Source organism: Chlorocebus sabaeus, chromosome 20 (genome assembly GCF_047675955.1).
Source record: "Chlorocebus sabaeus isolate Y175 chromosome 20, mChlSab1.0.hap1, whole genome shotgun sequence".
NCBI classification, from domain to species: domain Eukaryota; kingdom Metazoa; phylum Chordata; class Mammalia; order Primates; family Cercopithecidae; genus Chlorocebus; species Chlorocebus sabaeus.
The window spans coordinates 120,983,374-121,002,219 of record NC_132923.1 but is presented as its reverse complement, the minus strand read 5'-3'; the positions used below and the strand labels follow the sequence as shown (position 1 = coordinate 121,002,219).

The 18,846-nt window shown below is 55.9% G+C and overlaps 2 protein-coding genes across 9 annotated transcripts in view; one reads left to right on the top strand and one right to left on the bottom strand.

The window, feature by feature from the left end:
- The window catches only part of SPEN (spen family transcriptional repressor), a 98,842-nt gene extending 95,511 nt beyond the window's left edge, over nucleotides 1-3,331 (top strand). For all 3 annotated transcript variants that reach the window (XM_007980411.3, XM_007980415.3, XM_007980414.3), the window contains 4 exons: nucleotides 4-513; nucleotides 680-874; nucleotides 1,577-1,735; nucleotides 2,174-3,331. In XM_007980411.3, the coding sequence (XP_007978602.3) occupies nucleotides 4-513; nucleotides 680-874; nucleotides 1,577-1,735; nucleotides 2,174-2,305 (996 nt within the window). In that variant the 3' untranslated portion in view covers nucleotides 2,306-3,331. The remainder of the gene's footprint in view (nucleotides 1-3; nucleotides 514-679; nucleotides 875-1,576; nucleotides 1,736-2,173) is intronic.
- Nucleotides 3,332-4,711: 1,380 nt separating this feature from the next.
- ZBTB17 (zinc finger and BTB domain containing 17) overlaps nucleotides 4,712-18,846 on the bottom strand; it is a 34,776-nt gene continuing 20,641 nt past the window's right edge. For 2 of the 6 annotated variants that reach the window (XM_007980405.3, XM_073007814.1), the window contains 14 exons: nucleotides 11,190-11,396; nucleotides 9,842-10,030; nucleotides 9,058-9,198; nucleotides 8,619-8,744; nucleotides 7,790-8,055; nucleotides 7,550-7,692; nucleotides 7,153-7,453; nucleotides 6,661-6,748; nucleotides 6,452-6,568; nucleotides 6,252-6,372; nucleotides 5,917-6,047; nucleotides 5,375-5,584; nucleotides 5,177-5,287; nucleotides 4,712-5,098 (listed from right to left, as the gene is read on the bottom strand). In XM_007980405.3, coding sequence (XP_007978596.1) covers nucleotides 4,815-5,098; nucleotides 5,177-5,287; nucleotides 5,375-5,584; nucleotides 5,917-6,047; nucleotides 6,252-6,372; nucleotides 6,452-6,568; nucleotides 6,661-6,748; nucleotides 7,153-7,453; nucleotides 7,550-7,692; nucleotides 7,790-8,055; nucleotides 8,619-8,744; nucleotides 9,058-9,198; nucleotides 9,842-10,030; nucleotides 11,190-11,394 — 2,433 coding nt within the window. In that variant the 5' untranslated portion in view covers nucleotides 11,395-11,396 and the 3' untranslated portion in view covers nucleotides 4,712-4,814. Of the gene's footprint in view, nucleotides 5,099-5,176; nucleotides 5,288-5,374; nucleotides 5,585-5,916; nucleotides 6,048-6,251; nucleotides 6,373-6,451; nucleotides 6,569-6,660; nucleotides 6,749-7,152; nucleotides 7,454-7,549; nucleotides 7,693-7,789; nucleotides 8,056-8,618; nucleotides 8,745-9,057; nucleotides 9,221-9,841; nucleotides 10,031-11,189; nucleotides 11,397-11,998; nucleotides 12,108-18,846 lie in introns of those variants that run through there. The other 4 variants (XM_007980406.3, XM_007980408.3, XM_007980409.3 and 1 more) reach the window with 4 other exon arrangements.

Genomic DNA, 18,846 nt, shown 5'->3' with positions numbered 1-18,846 from the left:
CAGGGCCCTCCTCCTGAAGGTGAGCCCCTGCAGCCCCCTCAGCCTGTGCAGTCCACACAGCCAGCCCAGCCTGTGCAGTCCACACAGCCTGCCCAGACAGCACCACCCTGCCCGCCCTCCCAACTCAGCCAGCCCGGCCAGCCACCAAGCGGCAAGATGCCTCAAGTGTCCCAGGAGGCAAAGGGGACTCAGACGGGATTAGAGCAGCCTCGCCTCCCAGCTGGACCTGCAAACAGGCCGCCTGAGCCTCATACCCAGGTTCAGAGGGCACAAGTGGAAACAGGCCCGACTTCCTTCCCCTCCCCTGTGTCTGTCTCCATGAAGCCTGACCTTCCAGTCCCTCTTCCCACTCAGACTGCCCCAAAACAGCCGTTGTTTGTCCCAACAACCTCTGGCCCCAGCACCCCACCAGGACTGGTTCTGCCACACACTGAATTCCAGCCAACCCCCAAACAAGATTCCTCTCCACACCTGACTTCACAGAGACCTGTGGATATGGTTCAGCTTCTGAAGGTAAGCATGAGCAGGGGCTGCCCTTCCTGGCCCCTAGATTTTATGCCATGTCAAATGTACTAAGATTCCCTAGTTAACAGACCCGCAAGCTACAGCCTCTGGCTGTGTCCAGCGTGGTTCAGCCCTCCGGCCATGAGCTTACTTCTGTTTGTTTCCCTGTGAGCAGAAGTACCCCATCGTGTGGCAGGGCCTGCTGGCCCTGAAGAATGACACAGCTGCTGTGCAGCTCCACTTCGTCTCTGGCAACAATGTCCTGGCCCATCGGTCCCTGCCCCTTTCTGAAGGAGGGCCCCCACTAAGGATCGCCCAGAGGATGCGACTGGAGGCATCGCAGCTGGAAGGGGTTGCCCGAAGGATGACGGTAAGACTCTCAGGCCCAGGTGAGCAACTGCCCCACCTACAGGGAGGGAAGACGCAGGTAGTCCCTGCCAGCCCATCTCCCTGATCTGTCATGGAAGCGTTAACTTCGTTGTTGTTGGAACAGAGTCTCACTCTGTCTCCCAAGCTGGAGTGCAGCAGCATAATCTCTGTTCACTGTAGCCTCTGCCTCCCGGGTTGAAGCCATTCTTGTGCCTCAGCCTCCTGAGTAGGTGGGATTATAGGCATGCACCACCACGGCGCCACCATGCTCAGCTAATTTTTGTATTTTTAGTAGAGATGGGGATTCACCATGTTGGCCAGGCCAGTCTTGAACTCCTGACCTCAAGTGATCTGACTGCCTCGGCCTCCCAAAGTGCTGGGATTACAGGCCTGAGCCACTGTGCCCGGCTGGTATTACTGAAGTGAGCAATGAAGGGTCCACTATGCTTCTACTTGGGGCGGGGGGTGTAAAGTACCTCTAGACCCAGAAACAAGGCTTTACAGTTTTTAAAAATTATTTTTTAAATCAGCTTTCTCAGGTTGAAAAAGCTTTTTTTTTTTTTTTTCTTTCATTCAAATATCAGGGTAGACTTTAAAGTCACCTCAGAGGTGGGGGTTTTTGTGGACCTGATACCGTGGGTTGGATGTGGGCTGCTGTTTGACTAAGAGGCCCCTGCTCACTGGCGGCTGGCCTCTGCCTCAGGTGGAGACAGATTACTGTCTGCTGCTGGCTCTGCCCTGTGGCCGCGACCAAGAGGATGTTGTGAGCCAGACCGAGTCCCTCAAGGCTGCCTTCATCACTTACCTGCAGGCTAAGCAGGCGGCAGGGATCATCAACGTTCCCAACCCTGGCTCCAATCAGGTTGGTTGTCCTGTGTCCTTCCTTCACATATACACCCACAGGTGGGGCTGGTCAGGGTTGGTAGGTGGACTGACTCTTCTGGTACCCACTAGATCTGGCTGCAGAGCTTCCCAGAGGTGGGTAAAGGGGCATTTTGGACAGAAGTCAATAGAGCACATGGGGCGGGGCGCCATCACCCATCCTGAAGAGAACCCAGGGAACCACTGAGAACACAGGTTTTCCATGAGTTTAAAGATAGGGAAGAGGGCCCCAGGGGGTTCCTGTGTATAGTTTTCTGACACCTGCTAGGTCTTCCAGTGGACATAGTCCTGGGACATTTGCTGGTTGGGGACTGACTTGGCCTGGCTCTTAGCATTGGGCCTCTTCAAGGCCCCCCAGTGGAAATGGAGTTGTGGGGGTCAAGAGAGGGTCCCACTTTGCTCTCTATCCTGTCTCCAGCCTGCCTACGTGCTGCAGATCTTCCCGCCTTGTGAGTTCTCTGAGAGTCACCTGTCCCGCCTGGCCCCTGACCTCCTTGCCAGCATCTCCAACATCTCTCCCCACCTCATGATTGTCATTGCCTCCGTGTGAGCCACTGAGTGGTTATCACCTCAGTGAATCTTCCCAGGGCTCTGCAGTAAAAACAAAGGACAACCCAGCCAAGCAGAGGAAGAAGCTGCCGAAGGGGACAGACTCCACTGCCAGACGGCCAGCCTCTCGCTGTCCTGCCGCCCGGCTCAGTCGGACAGACTTCCTCTGGGAGTGGTGCTGCTACCTTGTATGTTTACATGATGCTTTAGCCCAAGGATACATCACCAACCGATGGACTCGCAGACACCCTGGGGCTGGGTTTCTCTCTCCTCTTTTTGGAGAAAAGGAACAGGGCAGTGGAATGAAAAAATTTTTTTTTTGTTTTTAAGAAACAAGAAAACAGAACTGCCTTTGCACTAAATTAGTGACTTGGACTTTTGCCCAGTGAAGACAGGCTGTGACACTCTGGATGTCTCGGTGTGTGTAGACACACATCGTGGACTTCTAACGCAGGAGGGACTTCAAACTTCTGCTGAGACCTTGGGGTCAAGGAACATTTCATTGGGTTTTTTGTCCGCCCCATCTCCCTTGCTCATTCGGATGCGTCACCTTAATTCTCCTGCTGCCACCGGCTTTGATTCACCGGGATGTACAGTTTACAGTTGAAGAGCAAACAGAAAGGTTTTCTCTTGGTGGGATATGCAGAACTTGGGATGTGTGTATATATAAATATATAATATATATAAATATATATAATACTGACTTAAAAAATCAAATCCCCCGACATACATTTTTTTTAATCTGTGCCAAAAATGTGTTTTCAGAGGAAATCTTATTTTCATATTCAGACTTTGTATTGCCCACTCATTTGTATAAGTGCGCTTCGGTACAGCACGGGTCCTGCTCCCGCGATGTGGAAGTGTCACATGGCACCTGTACAAAAAGACTGGCTAACCCCTCTTCCTGTTACCTTGACCTCTTCCCCAACTTCCTAACACTTATTAATTTATGAAACTGTTTTTCTCAGCGCAGTTTTGTTTTGTGTGTCCATTGGATTACAAACTTTATTAAAAAATATAAAACACACCAAGTGTGAATGTGATTGTCACTTGGGTGGGAGGACGAACCATGGGTCCTTGGCTTATGGGAACAGTCAGCCCTCATCCCGCTTTTGCTCCCCATGCCAAGTCTGTACATGGGAACTATCTCCCTTCTGCCTCCTAGTCACTCCTCCCCAAGGATAATGTTATCTTGTACAAAGGAGATTTTTGTCACGGACACTGAACCATTTCTCACAGGTCCTAACTGGTTCTTAGGTAATGTGGAAGGCACTTCCAATTTTGATACAGGATATAACCACACCCCATGCCGTCTCAGAAACATCTTAGCAAGCTTTGGTTTCTTGTCTCTTGCCTCCTCTTCCCTTCTCCCAGTGTGAAACAGGCTGGCTCCTGCAGAGGCAGTGGCCTGCTGGGGCCCCTTGGGACTCATGATCCTGTATCTGCCTCTAGACAGGAAGATGGGAGTTGGGGACAGGCTTCCCTTGCAACTGGATCCTCTACAAGCTGTGGAGTTGGGGCAGGGACATGGGGACTACAAAGTTGGTGGTCTCACTTGCAATACCAATGGGCTCCTACAAATGGGCCTGTCCTGGTGTTGAGAAGATGGTATCCCCCTCTGAACGGTGGACCAGAGGTGCCAGGGCCAACTGTAGGAAGGGAGTCGAGATGGTACCTCCTGACTCCTTGCTGACAGGAGTGAGAAAGCTGCTCCACCAGCTCCCTACCTCCCCATCAAAGCCCCTGGCTGCTCCTTCCTGTCCCTGTGGGCCCCCAGCCTGGTGGCAGAGATGCCATCTTTTGAACCTTCCCAAAAGATGATGGCACTGGCTTGCCCTTAGTCCTCAGGCCAGGTAACCCTGAAGCAAGTGTAGCATCCATCTGCTCCCCTAGGCCCATCAGAGCCAGGGCAGTGGCCTGGGCCTGGCACTCTCCTTGGCCTACCTGGCCACTCTGGCTGGAAGGACTCCTGAGCCAAGCCTGGCAGCAGTGGCCTGTAAGCCAGGCTTGCTCTGGGTTGCCTGTGCCCTGGTAAGCAGTTGGTGGCCACCCCTACTGGTCCCTTCCCCAACTTCCCAACCTCTCCCTAACCTGGGCAGAAGGGGAGCAGGGTCATAGCTGTGGGGCGAGGGGAGGCCAGGCTGTAAAGATGAGCAGGTGAGAAGTCTCCAAACAAGATGGGATGAGGGCATGGGGCACGTGGTGCCGAGGTCTCTCCAGCCCGAGTGCACTGCCCACTCCTCAACTTGGGGCAAAGCAGCCAGCCTGGCTCTGGCTCTAGTCGCATTCAGCAAGAGGGACGGGCTGACTTTCCCAGGAAGGCTGGTCCCTGGGTGGTACAGCCTTTCTGTGGCATCAGTTCTAGCTGCCAGCTCCCCACCCACCCCACAGGGACCTATAGGCAGCATTAGAAAATAATCCAATTTATTCTCTCTAGGGAAGAGGCCACCCTTCCCAGTTCCAGGGTGCCATCCATCCTTAAATAAACAGTCAGGAGAAGGGCCGCCAGCTCACTCGGCAGGCGGCGGACATTCAGGAGCTGTAGGGGAGGTCTCTGCCAGTGCGGGCTGGCCCTCGGCCCCATCCCGAGGGCGGAAGACCAGCTCCCCAGCCTGCAGCACCTGCCCAGCAGGCCACGTGCCACCTGGCCCATACTGCTGGTAGAAGTCCGCGTCTGTCTGGAACATGACCAGTGCCTGGGCTGTGTGGATTCGCACGTGCTGAGCCAGGCTGTTGGCATCCAGAAACTTGTCCCCACAGGAGTCACAGGCGTAGAGGATGTGAGTGTTGGGGTCTGTGGAGGTGGGGCAGCAGTCAGAGTGGGAAGAACCCCGGGTTCTGCCCACATTCACACCCGGGTGGCCCCCCTCACCTTCCTCCTGCACTTGCTTCACAGCTTTGCTGATCTCGGCCTTCAGGACTTCCGTCTCATCGGCTGTCACTGCAGCTCCCACCGGCACCACTGCGGGCAGAGTCGCAGGGCCTAAGGTGAAGGCACGGGCACTGCCCCATCATCGCCACCCTGGCAGCAAGCTGCCTGTGACTTCCCTCTGCTGCCCACAGCCCGCACCTGTGAGCTGAGTGACGGCTGTCGCTGCCAGTGCCTCAGTGGCCAGCGTGACCATGTCATCCACAGTGACCACACTGACTTCACTGCCCTCCTCGGGCTCCAGGATCTTGATGCCTGCCTTGCCCTGGTGCACCGTCTTCACGTGGGAGCGCAGGTTGTCTACCCGGTTGAAGCCACGCCCACACTTATCACACAGGTAAGGCTTCTCTCCTGGGGGAGCAAGGTTCTCTCTGGCGTTTGGGGAAGGGGCCACAGGGGTGGGGTGGGAGGCCCTCAATAACTCATTTGCTCAGCTAGCCTGTCTTTTACAGCAGGAGGTGCTCTGGGGCGTCCACCAGAGCTGCACAGGTACCTCTAGTGACACTGGCACCTCTGGAACCTCTAGGAAAATGGGGTCCTCGTTTGAACAGAACTGCCTTCAAGGCCACCTGCAACAAGAGCTAGCACCCAAGGCTGGGGTCTGGGGGTCCCTTCCTTCTCCCTGCTCCCCACCTGGCAGCAGGGGCTGGGAAGGAACAGGCATGGCGGGGGCCACAGCTCACCAGTGTGGATGATGATGTGCTTGGACAGGTCCCCCACGTTCACGAAGGCCTTGCTGCACACGCTGCACTTGTGTGGACGGATGTTGTCGTGGTGGCGAATATGATTGGCCAACTGGCTGGACTGGACAAATCTGTGGAGCCACAGGGAGGGACTCGCATGGAACTGCCCCAACCTGGGCCTCCTGCCTCACCCTCTAGACTGAAAAGGACCCCTGGGACCAGAGCCTGGGGCGTGGGCAGCAGTCAGCCCAAGTCCCCAGCCAAGCCCCCAGTTTGTCTTCTGAGCCCCTCACTGTGGGGTGCCTGGGCAACGGGTGTGGGGGAGGGGGCAGGACCTCTTGCCGCAGCGCTCGCAGACGTAGGGCTTCTCCCCGGTGTGCTGGCGTACGTGGGCGATGAGGGAGCTGGCCTGGGTGAAGGCCTTACCGCACATCACACACTGGCATGGCTTCTCACCTGGGGACCGGGCAGAAGGTGTTGGTGCCTGCTCCTCCCCGTGACCTCCCAGCCCTGGGCATGGCTGCTCACCACCCACCTGTGTGAATGCGGACGTGCCGCTGCAGAGCGCCAGGGTCTGCAAACTGTCGCTGGCAGTGGATACACACGTAGGGCTTCTCCCCGCTGTGGATCCGAAGGTGCCGCTTCAGGTTCCCTGTGGCGAGACCGAGGGCGAACCTGGCGTGGGGCACCACCGGTGGCCGAGGAGCAGGGGTGTGAGGGCAGCCAGGGCAGCCCTGGCCCTACCTGAGGTGGTGAACTGCTTCCCACACTCTCGGCACTTGAGGGGCCCGTCAGCGATGTGGATCTTCAGGTGGGCCTTCAGGTTCCCTACCTGTGCCCAGGGAGGGGTCAGGGGGGCCACCCCACAGAGCTCGGCCCCGGGCCCCCTCACCTGCCCCTCCCACAAAGGAGCAATCGACTCTCAGGCTTGCCAGGGTCCGTGGAGAGCTCCATCTCTCCTGGGTTAGGAGAGGTCCCCGGTCCCAGCAGTGAGAGGTAAGCCTCCCCACCCCATTTTTTCAGAACCAAACCCCGCCCTGACTCGACCTGCCCTCCGCAGAGCAGCCAGGAGCTCCCCCGCGGGAGTGGCTCTCGCTGGGCCTGTTTCCTGGGTGAACAGGCTGATGAGCTCCTGGAGGCGGGACTGTGCTCCCCACCACCAACCCACCACGTGGCATGCATGCGGCTGCGACCACCGGGGCTCCCAGGCGCTGGTTCCGGGAGAGGTCCACACACCTGGTTGAACTTCTTGTCGCAGTGTGGGCACTTGTGCTCCTTGTCCGTGTCGTGGGTCTCCAGGTGGCGCATCTTGGAAGTGGGGTCGGAGAAGGAGCGGCCGCAGTAGTCGCACTGGTAGGGCTTCTCGCCGCTGTGCACCAGCTGGTGGCGCTTGAGGTTGCCCGAGGTGGTGAAGAGCTTGCCGCAGTCCTCGCAGCGGTAGCGCGCCTCGCCCGAGTGCCGCTTCTTGTGCAGGTTGAGCAGGCTGATGAGGCGGTAGCTCTTCCCGCACTCCTCGCAGCCGTAGGGCTTCAGAGGGCTGCAGGGCCAGAAGGCGACAGGAGGCAGGGCTCGCTGGGGCGTGAAAGGCCGGGCCTGGCAGGGGCCTGGTCAGGAGGCCGGCCTGGGGCAGTACCTGTGCGTCTTCTCATGGGCCTTGCAGGCCGCCGGGTCGGAAAAGGCCTTGCTGCACTCACGGCACGAGAAGGGCTTCTCCCCCGTGTGGATGCGGATGTGCCGCTTGAAGTTCCCCGTGTGCGTGAACTCCTTCCCACAGTCCTGCGGGTGCAGCAGGGAAACGGGGTGTGAGGGGCAGCTGGTGGGAGGCCGGAGGGGAGGGAGGCTGGCGGGGAGGGCTGGCCACACTCTCCCGCACCTCGCACTTGTGGATGACGGAGCCGTAGGCCTTGGACTCCGTGCGATCACCGTAGGTGCCTGAGCGCAGGCCCCGGGCCTCGGCGCCGAGCTCCTGCCCCGAGTCTGTGCCCGCTGACTCCTCGTTCTCGTTCTCCTCGGGGGCCTCTCCGTTCTCCAGCTGGGGACCCTCCTCCTTGACCTCAGCTGGCCCTGCGCCCTCCTCCTCTTGCTCCTCTTGCTCCTCTTGCTCCTCTTCCCCTTTCCGGGCGGGCTCCACCTCCATTTCTGCAGAGAGAAGGGCAAGCACGGAGGTGCCTCAGAGGGCGCGGGGGCCTCGCAGCCAGGCCTGGGTCTGGACCCCACACGCAGCCCTCTCTGCCTGAGCGCCTGTCAGGGGCACCAGCAACATATGGAAGGGACAGTAAATGGCCCCAGCACTGGCCAAGGAACGCCCCCCGGTGGCCTGTGAACTGGGTATTTGCTGCCTGGCGGATGCAGGTAGGCGGCTCAGCCAGCTGGGGTGGTGCTGTCGGCCAGCAGGCACTGGAGGGTTGCTGTGGGGGGGAAGGCACCCCTGTACGGTGCTCAAAGCTGGGAAGGAGCAGAAGCTCCAGGCCTTTGAAGGACGTGCCTGTGCTCACAGACATACGGCTAGCATGGTCAGCCAAGGAACGACCTCGAGACTCAAGAACATGCGAAGACCAAGGTGTCCCAAAGCTGAAGTGCATGGTGACTCCAAGTGGGACTGGCTAGAGGCAGGAGGAGAGAGGGAGGCCCCAGTGGGCAGTGGAGGCAGGGCCCTGGGAGGATGCACCAGGGAGGGCCTGGTCCTGGCTGGGCGGGGCTACCTTGCTCCGAGCTCTCGGACAAAGCAGCCTCAGCTTCTGCGGCAGCCATGCCACTAGTGGGGTCTGGCTTGAGCTCCACAGGCGGCGGCTCCCGGGGCGCATCGGCTTTCTCTGTCTGCTCTGCACCTGGGTGGGGGAAGCACCGGAGACTGGATTGCTACCCTCTCCCCAGGGGTCGGACACCTCTCCTGGACTAGCAAGCTGGTGGTGGCTGTGTATGGCCCAGGAGGGGAGGCCCCAGCACACCCCTAGCTGAGGCTGTTGTGTCTGCTCTGGCTGAAACAGACCCCCTGGGACATACAATAGGTCATTCTGGGTAACACAAGCTCAAGAGGTGCAGATGCCCGTGCCACCTGCCCCAAGGCAGCCCTCACTACCCTGTGCCCAGGCCGCTGGGAGGTGACAGGGCAGCCAGCTGGGTCCTCAGCATCTGACTCACCGCTGGCTGCGCTCTGGGCCTGACCGCCACGCTCCTCCTTGAGGTCCCTGCTGGGGCCTGTGGGTGCACTGCATCCCGCCTGCTCCAGCCTGCTCAGCGTGCTGGTGGCCGCCTTCTCCTCTTTAGCTCTCTTGTCCCCTCCTGGAGATGGTACAGGGCAGACCTGCCGTTTCCCATCAAGTGCCCGCCATTTGGAGGTGTGAGGTGGCCCAGAACTTGCTAGGTCTTCCTCGTCCTCCCTAGGGTACCTCTAAGTAGTGGTTTGCTGATTTGTTCATTCACCAAATTATTCACAGGGCACCCACTCCATGCCAGCTGATGGCTGGGCAGTGGGAATACAACAGTGATGGTTCCTGCTTGTGTGGGACATGCAGACCTCATGTGTGCACTAATGGAGCTGATCAGAGGTCAGCACTAGGAAAGGGAGGAACATGGCCTCTGGAAGTCTACAGCAAGGCACCTGGCCCAGAGTGGGCATCCGAGGTCTTTATCTTAGCAGCTAAGGGGAGTGGAAGGAGGGGCTCAGGAGAATAGACCCACAGGAGGGTTTAGGAGCAAACCCTGCCCATGTGCAAAGGCACTGAACCAGGCACGGCTCCCAGGTGCTCTGTAGGGGAAAGGCAGGCAGAGAGGCCACCCTCAGACCTGAGGCAAACCCTCGCCAGCACCCAAAACCGAGTCAGGGCCAGATGAGGAAACTGAGACCCAGAAAGTCAGACGCAGAGCCCACGTCAAAAGCCAAGGTCTCTGGCCATCTGCTTGGGAGCAGCTGCCAATAACCTACCTTCTGTGGCCAAGGCCTCCGCATTTCCCCCAGGGCTGGTAGCTGGCTCGGCAAGTGACTTGAGGGCATGGCAGGCCGTGATGATGTCCTGCATTTGGAGGAAGGTGGCCACGGCCAGCACATCATCCACGTTCTCAGGGCTCAGGCTCAGCTTGGCCGTGTACATAAACTCCAGCACCTGCCCCAGGCCTGCCGAGGACAGGACAGCTGTCAGAGACCCACCTCAAGATCCGGCACCGGCAGCCTGCCCCACCACTCCACCCAGCAGCAGGACGCAGGGGTTTAGGAACAGCTGAGTGGCAAGCCTGCATCGCCCCATCTCCTGTGTGGGGAGGAGGCAGGTAACGTGGAGGATCTCAGCACTGCCAACAGCCTTGAAAAGAAGTGCTCACTGAGGGTCTCAATGCCTGCCCTGCACAGAGAACAGGTGTGAACGCCTGCCCTGCACAGAGGACAGGAGGTGTGAATGCCTGCACTGCACAGGGAACAGAAGGTGCGACTGTCCACCCTGCATGGAGGAGGATGGGCGGTGAATGCCACCCACGCGTGGAGAAAAAGGTGTGAATATGCACCCTGCACAGAGGACGGGGTATAAACGCCCACCCTGCACAGAGGACAGAGTGTGAACGCCTGCCCCGGACGAGGACAGAGGTGTGAATGCCCACCCCGCATTGAGGAGAGATGGTGTGAACACCTGCCCTCCACACCCTCTACTTGGCTGCTACACTTTGCCAGCAGAGGACACTCCAACCTGACTTTCATCAGGGCTCTGCTACCAACTCTGTATCTGACTGACCTCCAGGCCAGTCACTGACCTCTTTGGATCTCAGTTTCCACATCTATAAAATGGGAGAATAATACCTTCTCATGGCATGTCATGCCAGTCTGGGTTGGAAGTCCGAATCCAGGACCAGTTCCTTCCACAACCCCAAGGTCTTCCTGACACTGCTCCCAGCCCCTAGGCCTTCCCCATCACCTCTCCGCAAACTTCTAGTTAGCACTGGGGTAGATGCTTCAGGACTGACTCTCTCATGGAAAGGGGCCAGAGGGCATAGAGTCTGCCTGCTCTCTGCCCTTCCCTATGAGGCTTTTCCTGTGTTCACTGCAGCCTAGACCTCATCATGAGCCTTTCCTGCCAGTTCCCCCCTTACCACTCCACTCCCAATCAAGACACATCCCCGAAAGGTGGGAGGAACTTAGTACTGACATGCTCATGGCCTGAAGCCTGTGCGGGAGGCCTGTTGCATCCCACAGCCTGCAGGTGCTGCCCCTGGAGGGTCTAGCATGGCACAGGGCCAGCCATAGCTTCTGGCCCTCAGCAAGCTCAGCCCCAGCCCTGACGGGGTACCTGCCGCGTTACTGATGTCCAGGTGCACCACGTCCTTCTGGTCCACAAAGAGCATCTTGAAGTACTCGCTGCAGGCCGCCAGCACTGCTTTATGAGCCTTAAAGTGAACACCGTCCACCACAAAGGTGCAGTCACAGAGAAGCCCCAGCTGCCGCTGCTGGTTCAGCTGTTCCAAGACGTGCTGGCTGTGCTGGGGAAAGTCCATGGCTGCAGAAAGCCAAAGGGTGTTGGGGTTAGCATGGAGAAAGGACCTCAGACACACTCAGTCATTCCCAAACTCCCAGGCAAGTACCATGGAGAAGACAGAATTAAAACAAGTGAGGGCATTTCTGCCACAAAAGGGCAATTCACTCCAGATACCCCCTGCAAACCCAACTCAACCAACTGGTGGTTCCTGGATTCCTGGGTTTACTGGCCAGGAAAAGTGGCCCAAACCAAAAAGCACTGGGGCACCAACACGAGGCAGCTGCCTCCGTATCCAGCCTGGTAATGACATGAAAAAGTCAAAAAAGGGAACAAACACAGAACACTGAAATGTGTCATCATTTCAAAAATGAAGACATGGTCACTTTAACATTTGTTACTAAAAGAATGCATGACAATCTCAGAATAAAGGACAGATGTTTCCATTGATTTCTTTAAGAAAACTTTCCTATCTTGTTATTTTTCTCATTCTCTCATGGACAGGTGAAGACAAGACGGTGTTTCATCAGCCAGCGTTGCAGAACTTGGCCCCTCTCAAGCTCTGCGCATACCCCATCCCCCGCCAAAGCCTAGCTCTCCCTCTCTTTCCGACTCTTGGGAACTACCTGGAGTTGCAGTCTTCTGACTCTAGAAACCTGTGTCCTGGTGGCCATCCCAGGAGAAACAACTTTGATCCTGACACCAAGAGCTGCTGACCTGGCCACAACTTCTCTGTCAAGGGCCTCACTTAATGCCTGGAAATCCCACAAGTGAAAATGCTCAGGAAAATTCCATGGCCTGGTGCCGAGCAGCCTTGAACTGCACAAGCCGTGACTAAGTAACTATCTAAAACAGCTCTCCCTCCCGCCTCACCACCACCCAGAGTCGGCGTCAACATCAGCAATTGTCTAGGGAAAATAAGCAGGCCCTCTTTTCTAGAAAGAACCCATTTCAGAATGTTTGAACAGAAAAATCAACACCCACTGTCTGGGGCCACATTAGACATATTCAACTGGGCACGGCTGTCACGCCCTGGCCCAGGATCTGCTAAGGGGCAGTGAGTTCTCTGCCTACTCCTCCTCTTCTCTGAGGCCTGAGTTGGCACAGGGCTGGACCCCTGCTTCTGGGCAGCTGAGAGGGACACTTTGAGGCTCTCTGCCCCCGGTTTTGGCAGCTCTGCCCCAGCTTGGGCACTCCCCAGACATCAGCATCTTGGGGGTGAATCACCGCGGCAGCTCTGAAGCTGCCGTGGCCATGCATGGCTGTCGGGCTGTGATGAGTCGCAGAGGAAGCCACACCCCTCACACCAGCACAGGTCGGCCTTGAAGGGCGCCAAGGCCCTCTAGCATGTGATGTCTGGAAACTTTTCACAAGTGGGGGTATCTGCTGAGGGGGGGAAGTGATGCAACAAATAACGGGGAGCATGGCAGTGGCAACAGGCATGAGCCACAGCGAACCAGCCTTCGAGCCACAAGTTCAGCACTGCGGCTGCTGCCGGAGACCCAGAAACGGCCGTTCCCTCCCCCTACACATCTCCGCCCCGGCTTCGGCTCTCTCTGACATTCCTAAATGGCTGCAGCTAGAGCCCTAAATGTAAGCACTGGAGAGTCAGGGCCAGCCCCGAAATCAGGAGGTAAGGTCCTGGGGCAGCTGGCCCCGCACCAAAGCCAAGTGGCTGGCAGCAGCACACGGCCACCTAGAGCATAGCATAGAGGCCTTTCTTTCCTGTCCTCAGTCCCTGGAAGCAGCAGGTTCCCATCTGTGACCTGAAGGAACACAAGGGAGAATCGTGGCTGCGCTGCTCCTATGCACTGGACGTGGGGAGGCACCAATGTCCAGCTTGTGGATCAAGACCTCAAGGGCACAAAGGGCAATGTGGGTGCAGAAGGAACCAAAGGTAGGGGCGAGGTGGGCCCAGGCCACATCAACCCTAGAGCTGTCTTCTCCTGGCTGTGGAAAAGGTCATACAAGCACACAGGTGTGTGGGTGGCAAGCCCGGGGCCTCAATTGCTAGTCACCCCCTACATACCCAGGAGCCCCAAGTGCAGAAGAGGGGAATACCAGGGCCCACACAGGGCAAAATCCTCAACTGGCTTCAGAAGCAGCCCATCTGGAACTTGCAAGTGAGGCCCAACCCTTCTCTCCTGGCTGTGTGCCCGGCTTCCTCACCTTCCCCAGGAGCCAACCTGAAACTTAAGCCATCCAGGTGCTAAAACAACCTGGGGAGCATCAGCTGAACCCCCAGAGGTACAGACAACCCTCTAGCAGGAAAACCATCTGACCTGCCAGGAAGAGACAAGTGAGAAGACTCCTGGCCAAGGGGAGGGACAGGATCAATCCGCCTGTCTGGGCCAGAGTCTGGGATGAGCCTCCCTGTGGCCAGGTGCCCTGGGGCTTCCTGGCAAGCACAGCCCCGCCCAGCCATACAGCTATCCTGGGACTGGATGGAGGGATGGAAGGATGGATAAGCTCAACAGATTAGATAAGACACATTCGCTAGATAATAAAATAGTAAAGGCCCTGAGGACATACCACCACCCGTGAAGAGAGCAGCTGTGTGCCCATGAGCAACGTTGACTTCTCCAATGCAAGCTGCCCACCCAGAAGTGGGCTCCTCCCACACATGGTGTTAGGAGGAGAAACAGAGGCGTCTGTAATCCTCTGAAGCTGCTCCAACAGAGACATGCACCAAAAGGGAAGAAAACAGGAGAAATGATAAGAGGTAGGGAGGAAGAAGTGAAGATGGGCAAAGTAAGGGAAGGAAAGGAGAGGGGAAAGAAGGAAGGGAGAGAGGGAGGGAGGGAGGGGCCATGTACCCACAGAGAGATCAGCGGCAGCTGAAATGCACTTACCAGTACGATCTGGGACTGGCCTCCCAGGGGTGCAAGAGCAGCTCCAGGGGGCCAGGAGGGGGCGGACCAAGTGCTAAATGGTGTCACCCGCAGAACTGTGTCACCGTGGACTTTACAACCCGAGCCCCACCCTCATGGGGCAAGTGGAGCTCAGGGTCCCCCAGGCTGTTCCCCAGCCAGGAAGCTTGAACAGCCCCTCTCTCAAGGCCTGTGGTGAGATGGGAGGTATGGCCAGCTGGGTCCTTCCCTCAGAGGGGCTGAGCTAGAACTAGGCAGTCCTCCACCTCCAACCCACTCGAACTGCTCTAGAGGGATCACCAGCCTGTGTCCTAGTTCCTCCCTTATCTGTTCCTCAGCCACAGGAACCCAGCAGGATGGCCAAGCTTGGACGGACACAGGAAAAGGGTCTGGGAGCGAAGGGGCGTGCAGGTCCTAGGAGCATATCGCCTCCTAAGCACATGCTAGGAGGTGCTGTCTGAGGAGACGTTAACCACAGTAATCAGATCAACAGCCAGCTGCTCCCCATCACCTGTGTGGGCACAGACGGTGAAGAAATACTGTTCCCAGCAGGCAGCCTGCCCCCACCCCACCGTTGGAATACGGTGACCATCGCTCAAGCACAAGTGTCAAGGTCTGTGGTCTCTACTTCATCTTGCGTGATGGGCGATAAATACGAGCACTAGTTAAAGCGACTTCTAAGGAAGATCCGAAAACCTCAGACCCACAGAAAACGCCAACAGAACAAGACCACAGAGCCCAGCAGCCCAGAGTCCTCACTTTAGATGCAGACTGACCTGACCACCCCCTCACAACGTCTTGGCTGCAATCGGGCACCTTTTCTGAACACCTCCAGTCACTCAGTTTTTCTCCCTGACCTCGGGTGTCAGACAACATCAGGATGCTGTCCTGATGACCCAAAGCTTAGCTGGACACAGAGCCCTGGGTTCCCTCACAAGGAATTCACTGAGGAACAAAAAAGTGAGGCACTGAGGACACCTGCAGTGTGAGTCTGGACAAGCACACTGACACAGCGGAACGGACGTGGACCATGTAGGGCCCCTCTCAGGATGGCCAGCAATTCTTCCCCTGCCAGGGCCACCAAGCCTCCCATGGAGAGACGGTGTCTCTTTCCCTTCCATTGGAATCTGGATGGCCCAATGACGACTCTGACTATCAGGATGCAGGGACTGTGCCAATTCCAGATCTAAACCTAAAGAAGCCTGGAAGATCCTGCTCTGGCTTCTGGGAACCTAGTCACCAAGCTGGAGGAAAGTCCAGGCTCCCGTGTGAGTGGGAAACACATGGAGGGGCTCTGGGGAGAGGGCACGCGGAGAAAAGCAGAGAGGCCTCTGACAGCACCAACACTCTGTGGCGAGGGACACACTTTCCTGGACCTCCCAGCCCAGCTGCTCGCTGCTGCACGCACGGCCTCAACCAACCCCTCGGAGCAAACGACTGCCCGTTCATCCATAAAACTGTAAGAAACACTGACTCACTGATGACTTATGCCACTGGGTTTTGGGGTGGTGTGCTGTGCAGCAAGAGATAGGAGACAGACGGTAAAACTATAAAGAAAAGGAAGTGATTAAGCCAAAGGTTCAGGATGACGGTTCTCCCTGGACGGGGGAGGGTAAGCAGGGGACTTCTGAGATCCTGGAAAAGTTTTCTTTCTTTACTTGGAGGCCCCTGGATTTATTACTTAAACTAAACGTGTATATTTTGTGTACATTTACATGAAAACTATTTCAATTTTTTTAAAAAAATCATTACTTTTTTGTAAAGGCAGGATTTTACCATGTTGCCCAGGCTGGTCTCAAACTCCTGAGCTCAAGCAATCTGCCTACCTTGGCCTTCTAAAGTGCTGGGATTACAGGTGTGAGCCACTGCACCCAGTCATTTTTCAAAAATTTTAGTAAGAAAAAGTGAGATTCAGTTGCCAGATTTGATCCAGTCATGGCACGGAGTGTGCAGGCCAAGGCTGAGGTGCTCCCAACCACACTCCCGGCCATGCTCACCAGGGCTGCCTTGAGACCCAGCATGGCAGCGAGGGTCAGAGGAGCTAAGAGAGCCACCAAGGCTCCTGTGGGTGGGATTCAGAAGGGCTGGCCCCAGAAAGCACAACCCATTGCATCTGTCTTGCAATTCCAAAGCACCATAGGCTGCTGAGTAAGAAAGGTTTCTGTTTGGGCCATGAAATCCACTCTGGTGCCAAGTTCAACATTGCTGCCTCCACGACGCAGGGATTCCAGTGGCAGCTGAGCCCCGTGGAAGCAGCAGAGCCTCCTGGGACAGGCCAAGCAGGATCTGGATCCGGGTTCCACCAGCCACTCGCAGGTGATCTCCAGCAAAGCTTCTCCAATGGCCAATGGGGCTAATGGTATGACTTCCTTTGTGACAGGATTAAATTAAGTAACATATGTCAAGGTCCCGTACAGTGCCCGGCACATCGTGAGCATGCAGCAAACTACTGTGACCAGGAAGCACAGATGCACATGATAGTTCTGTTTTTTTAGGCCAAAGACTATATCAGATGGTTTCTATATACCCCTTTACGCTGGGCATACTGGGTGTGTTTGAAAACTATGTGGTGACTTGACCTTGTTAAAAGGTTGTAATCATAACCCATTACTCCTAAATGCAATCTGGAAAAATCCCAGAGTACAATTAGCATGAAGAGAGGGAGGAAGTGACGGGAGGGGCACTGAGTGGAGAGATATCTAGAGCTATTGTCTCTGCCAGGAGGCACTTTATATTGAACAACTGTTCTGTTAAACCCCAAGGGTGCTCCCAGGTGAAGGCTGGAGTGCAGGCCCAGAGCGCTAAGTGGCCCCAGAGAGCACAGCTCCATCTCAGAGTCAAATGGACACCTGTCAAACATGAAATGTTACCCAGGTTATTAGTGTGCACTAAACTACCTGCAGGGTTTCCACACTGCCACAGAGGGAAGCCATTCAGCCAGGAAGCAACTGGCCTACCACAGGGAGACACTGATCTTCACAAACAAGAGTCCCCAGCTCCCAGAATAAGCTGCACCCAGCTATGAGCCTTGTCATGAGCCATCTCGTGTCCAGGTGCTTGAGGAACCTACGGGCACGTGAGAGGATCACCATTTGGCTTCCAGTTGCTCAGCATTCTTGATTTTCTAGAAATACAGGTGGATCAACATAAACTTCCAAAGGAGCCAGGTACAATGGCCCATGCCTGTAATCCCAGCACTTTAGGAGGCCAAGGCAGGAGGACTGTGGGAGGTTTGAGACCAGCCTAGGCAACATGGTACAACCCTGTCTCTACAAAAGAAATTTTAAAACTACCTGAGTATGGTGGCACACACCTGTGGTACCAGCTACTCAGGAGGCTGAGACAGGAGGATAGATTAAGCCTAGGAGGTCGAGGCTGCAGTGAGCTGTGATTGTGCCACTGCACTCCAGCCTGGGCGATGGAGCAAGACCCTGTCTCAAAGAAACAAATAAAAAACTTCTCACCAGGCGCAGTGGCTCATGCCTATAATCCCAGCACTTTGGGAGGCCGAGGCTGGTGGATCACTTGAGGTCAGGAGTTTGAGGCCAGCCTGGCCAACATGGCAAAACCCCATTTCTACTAAAAATACAAAAATTAGCCAGGTGTGGTGATGCGCGTCTATAGTCCCAGCTACTCAAAAGGCTGAGGCAGGAGAATCACTTGAACCCGGGAAGCGGAGGTAACAGTGAGCCAAGATCGCACCACTGCACTCCAGCCTGGGTGACAGAGTGAGACTCTGTCTCCAAAAACAAACAAACAAACAAACAAACAAATGAAAACTTTCAAGAAAATGGAAGTTCATACCAGGCCAGGCTTGTGAGCATGAAACCTACCTGTCCAACCCCACCAACCACCCCAGTTTGACAACACATTCCTTTGAGTGCAAGGGATGGCAGAAAAGCAAAGATGAACAAAACCAACCCTGCTGGCACTTTCCTCCTCACCCAGCAAACACTCTTCTTGTATTAAGATTGGATTTCTCAAACTTCTAAAATCACTTTCTCCTTTAGATAAACATACAAATCTTGGCCCCTCTCGACAACCCAATTCTGATATTTCCGCTGGAGAGTGCCCATTCCGAGCTTAAGAATCACTGCTATCGGCCGGGCGCGGTGGCTCACGCCTGTAATCCCAGCACTTTGGGAGGCCGAGGCGGGCGGATCACAAGGTCAGGAGATCGAGACCATGGTGAAACCCCGTCTCTACTAAAAAATAGAAAAAAAAATTAGCCGGGCGCAGTGGCGGGCGCCTGTAGTCCCAGCTACTCGGGAGGCTGAGGTAGGAGAATGGCGTGAACCCGGGAGGCGGAGCTTGCAGTGAGCCGAGATTGCGCCACTGCACTCCAGCCTGGGCGACAGAGCGAGACTCCGTCTCAAAAAAAAAAAAAAAAAAAAAAAAAAAAGAATCACTGCTATCTCTACACACTCCCAACAGCCAAGGTTCAGTAGTATTTTCAGAAGTTTGTACGTATGACTAAAAAAAAAAAAAAACAGATTTTTAAAAATCTTAAAAATGTGTAAATATAAAATGAAATTACAATGCTGACTTTGCTTTTCAAACTATACAACTACTGCTACCTTTCAGATTTAGGCCAGGTTCAATGG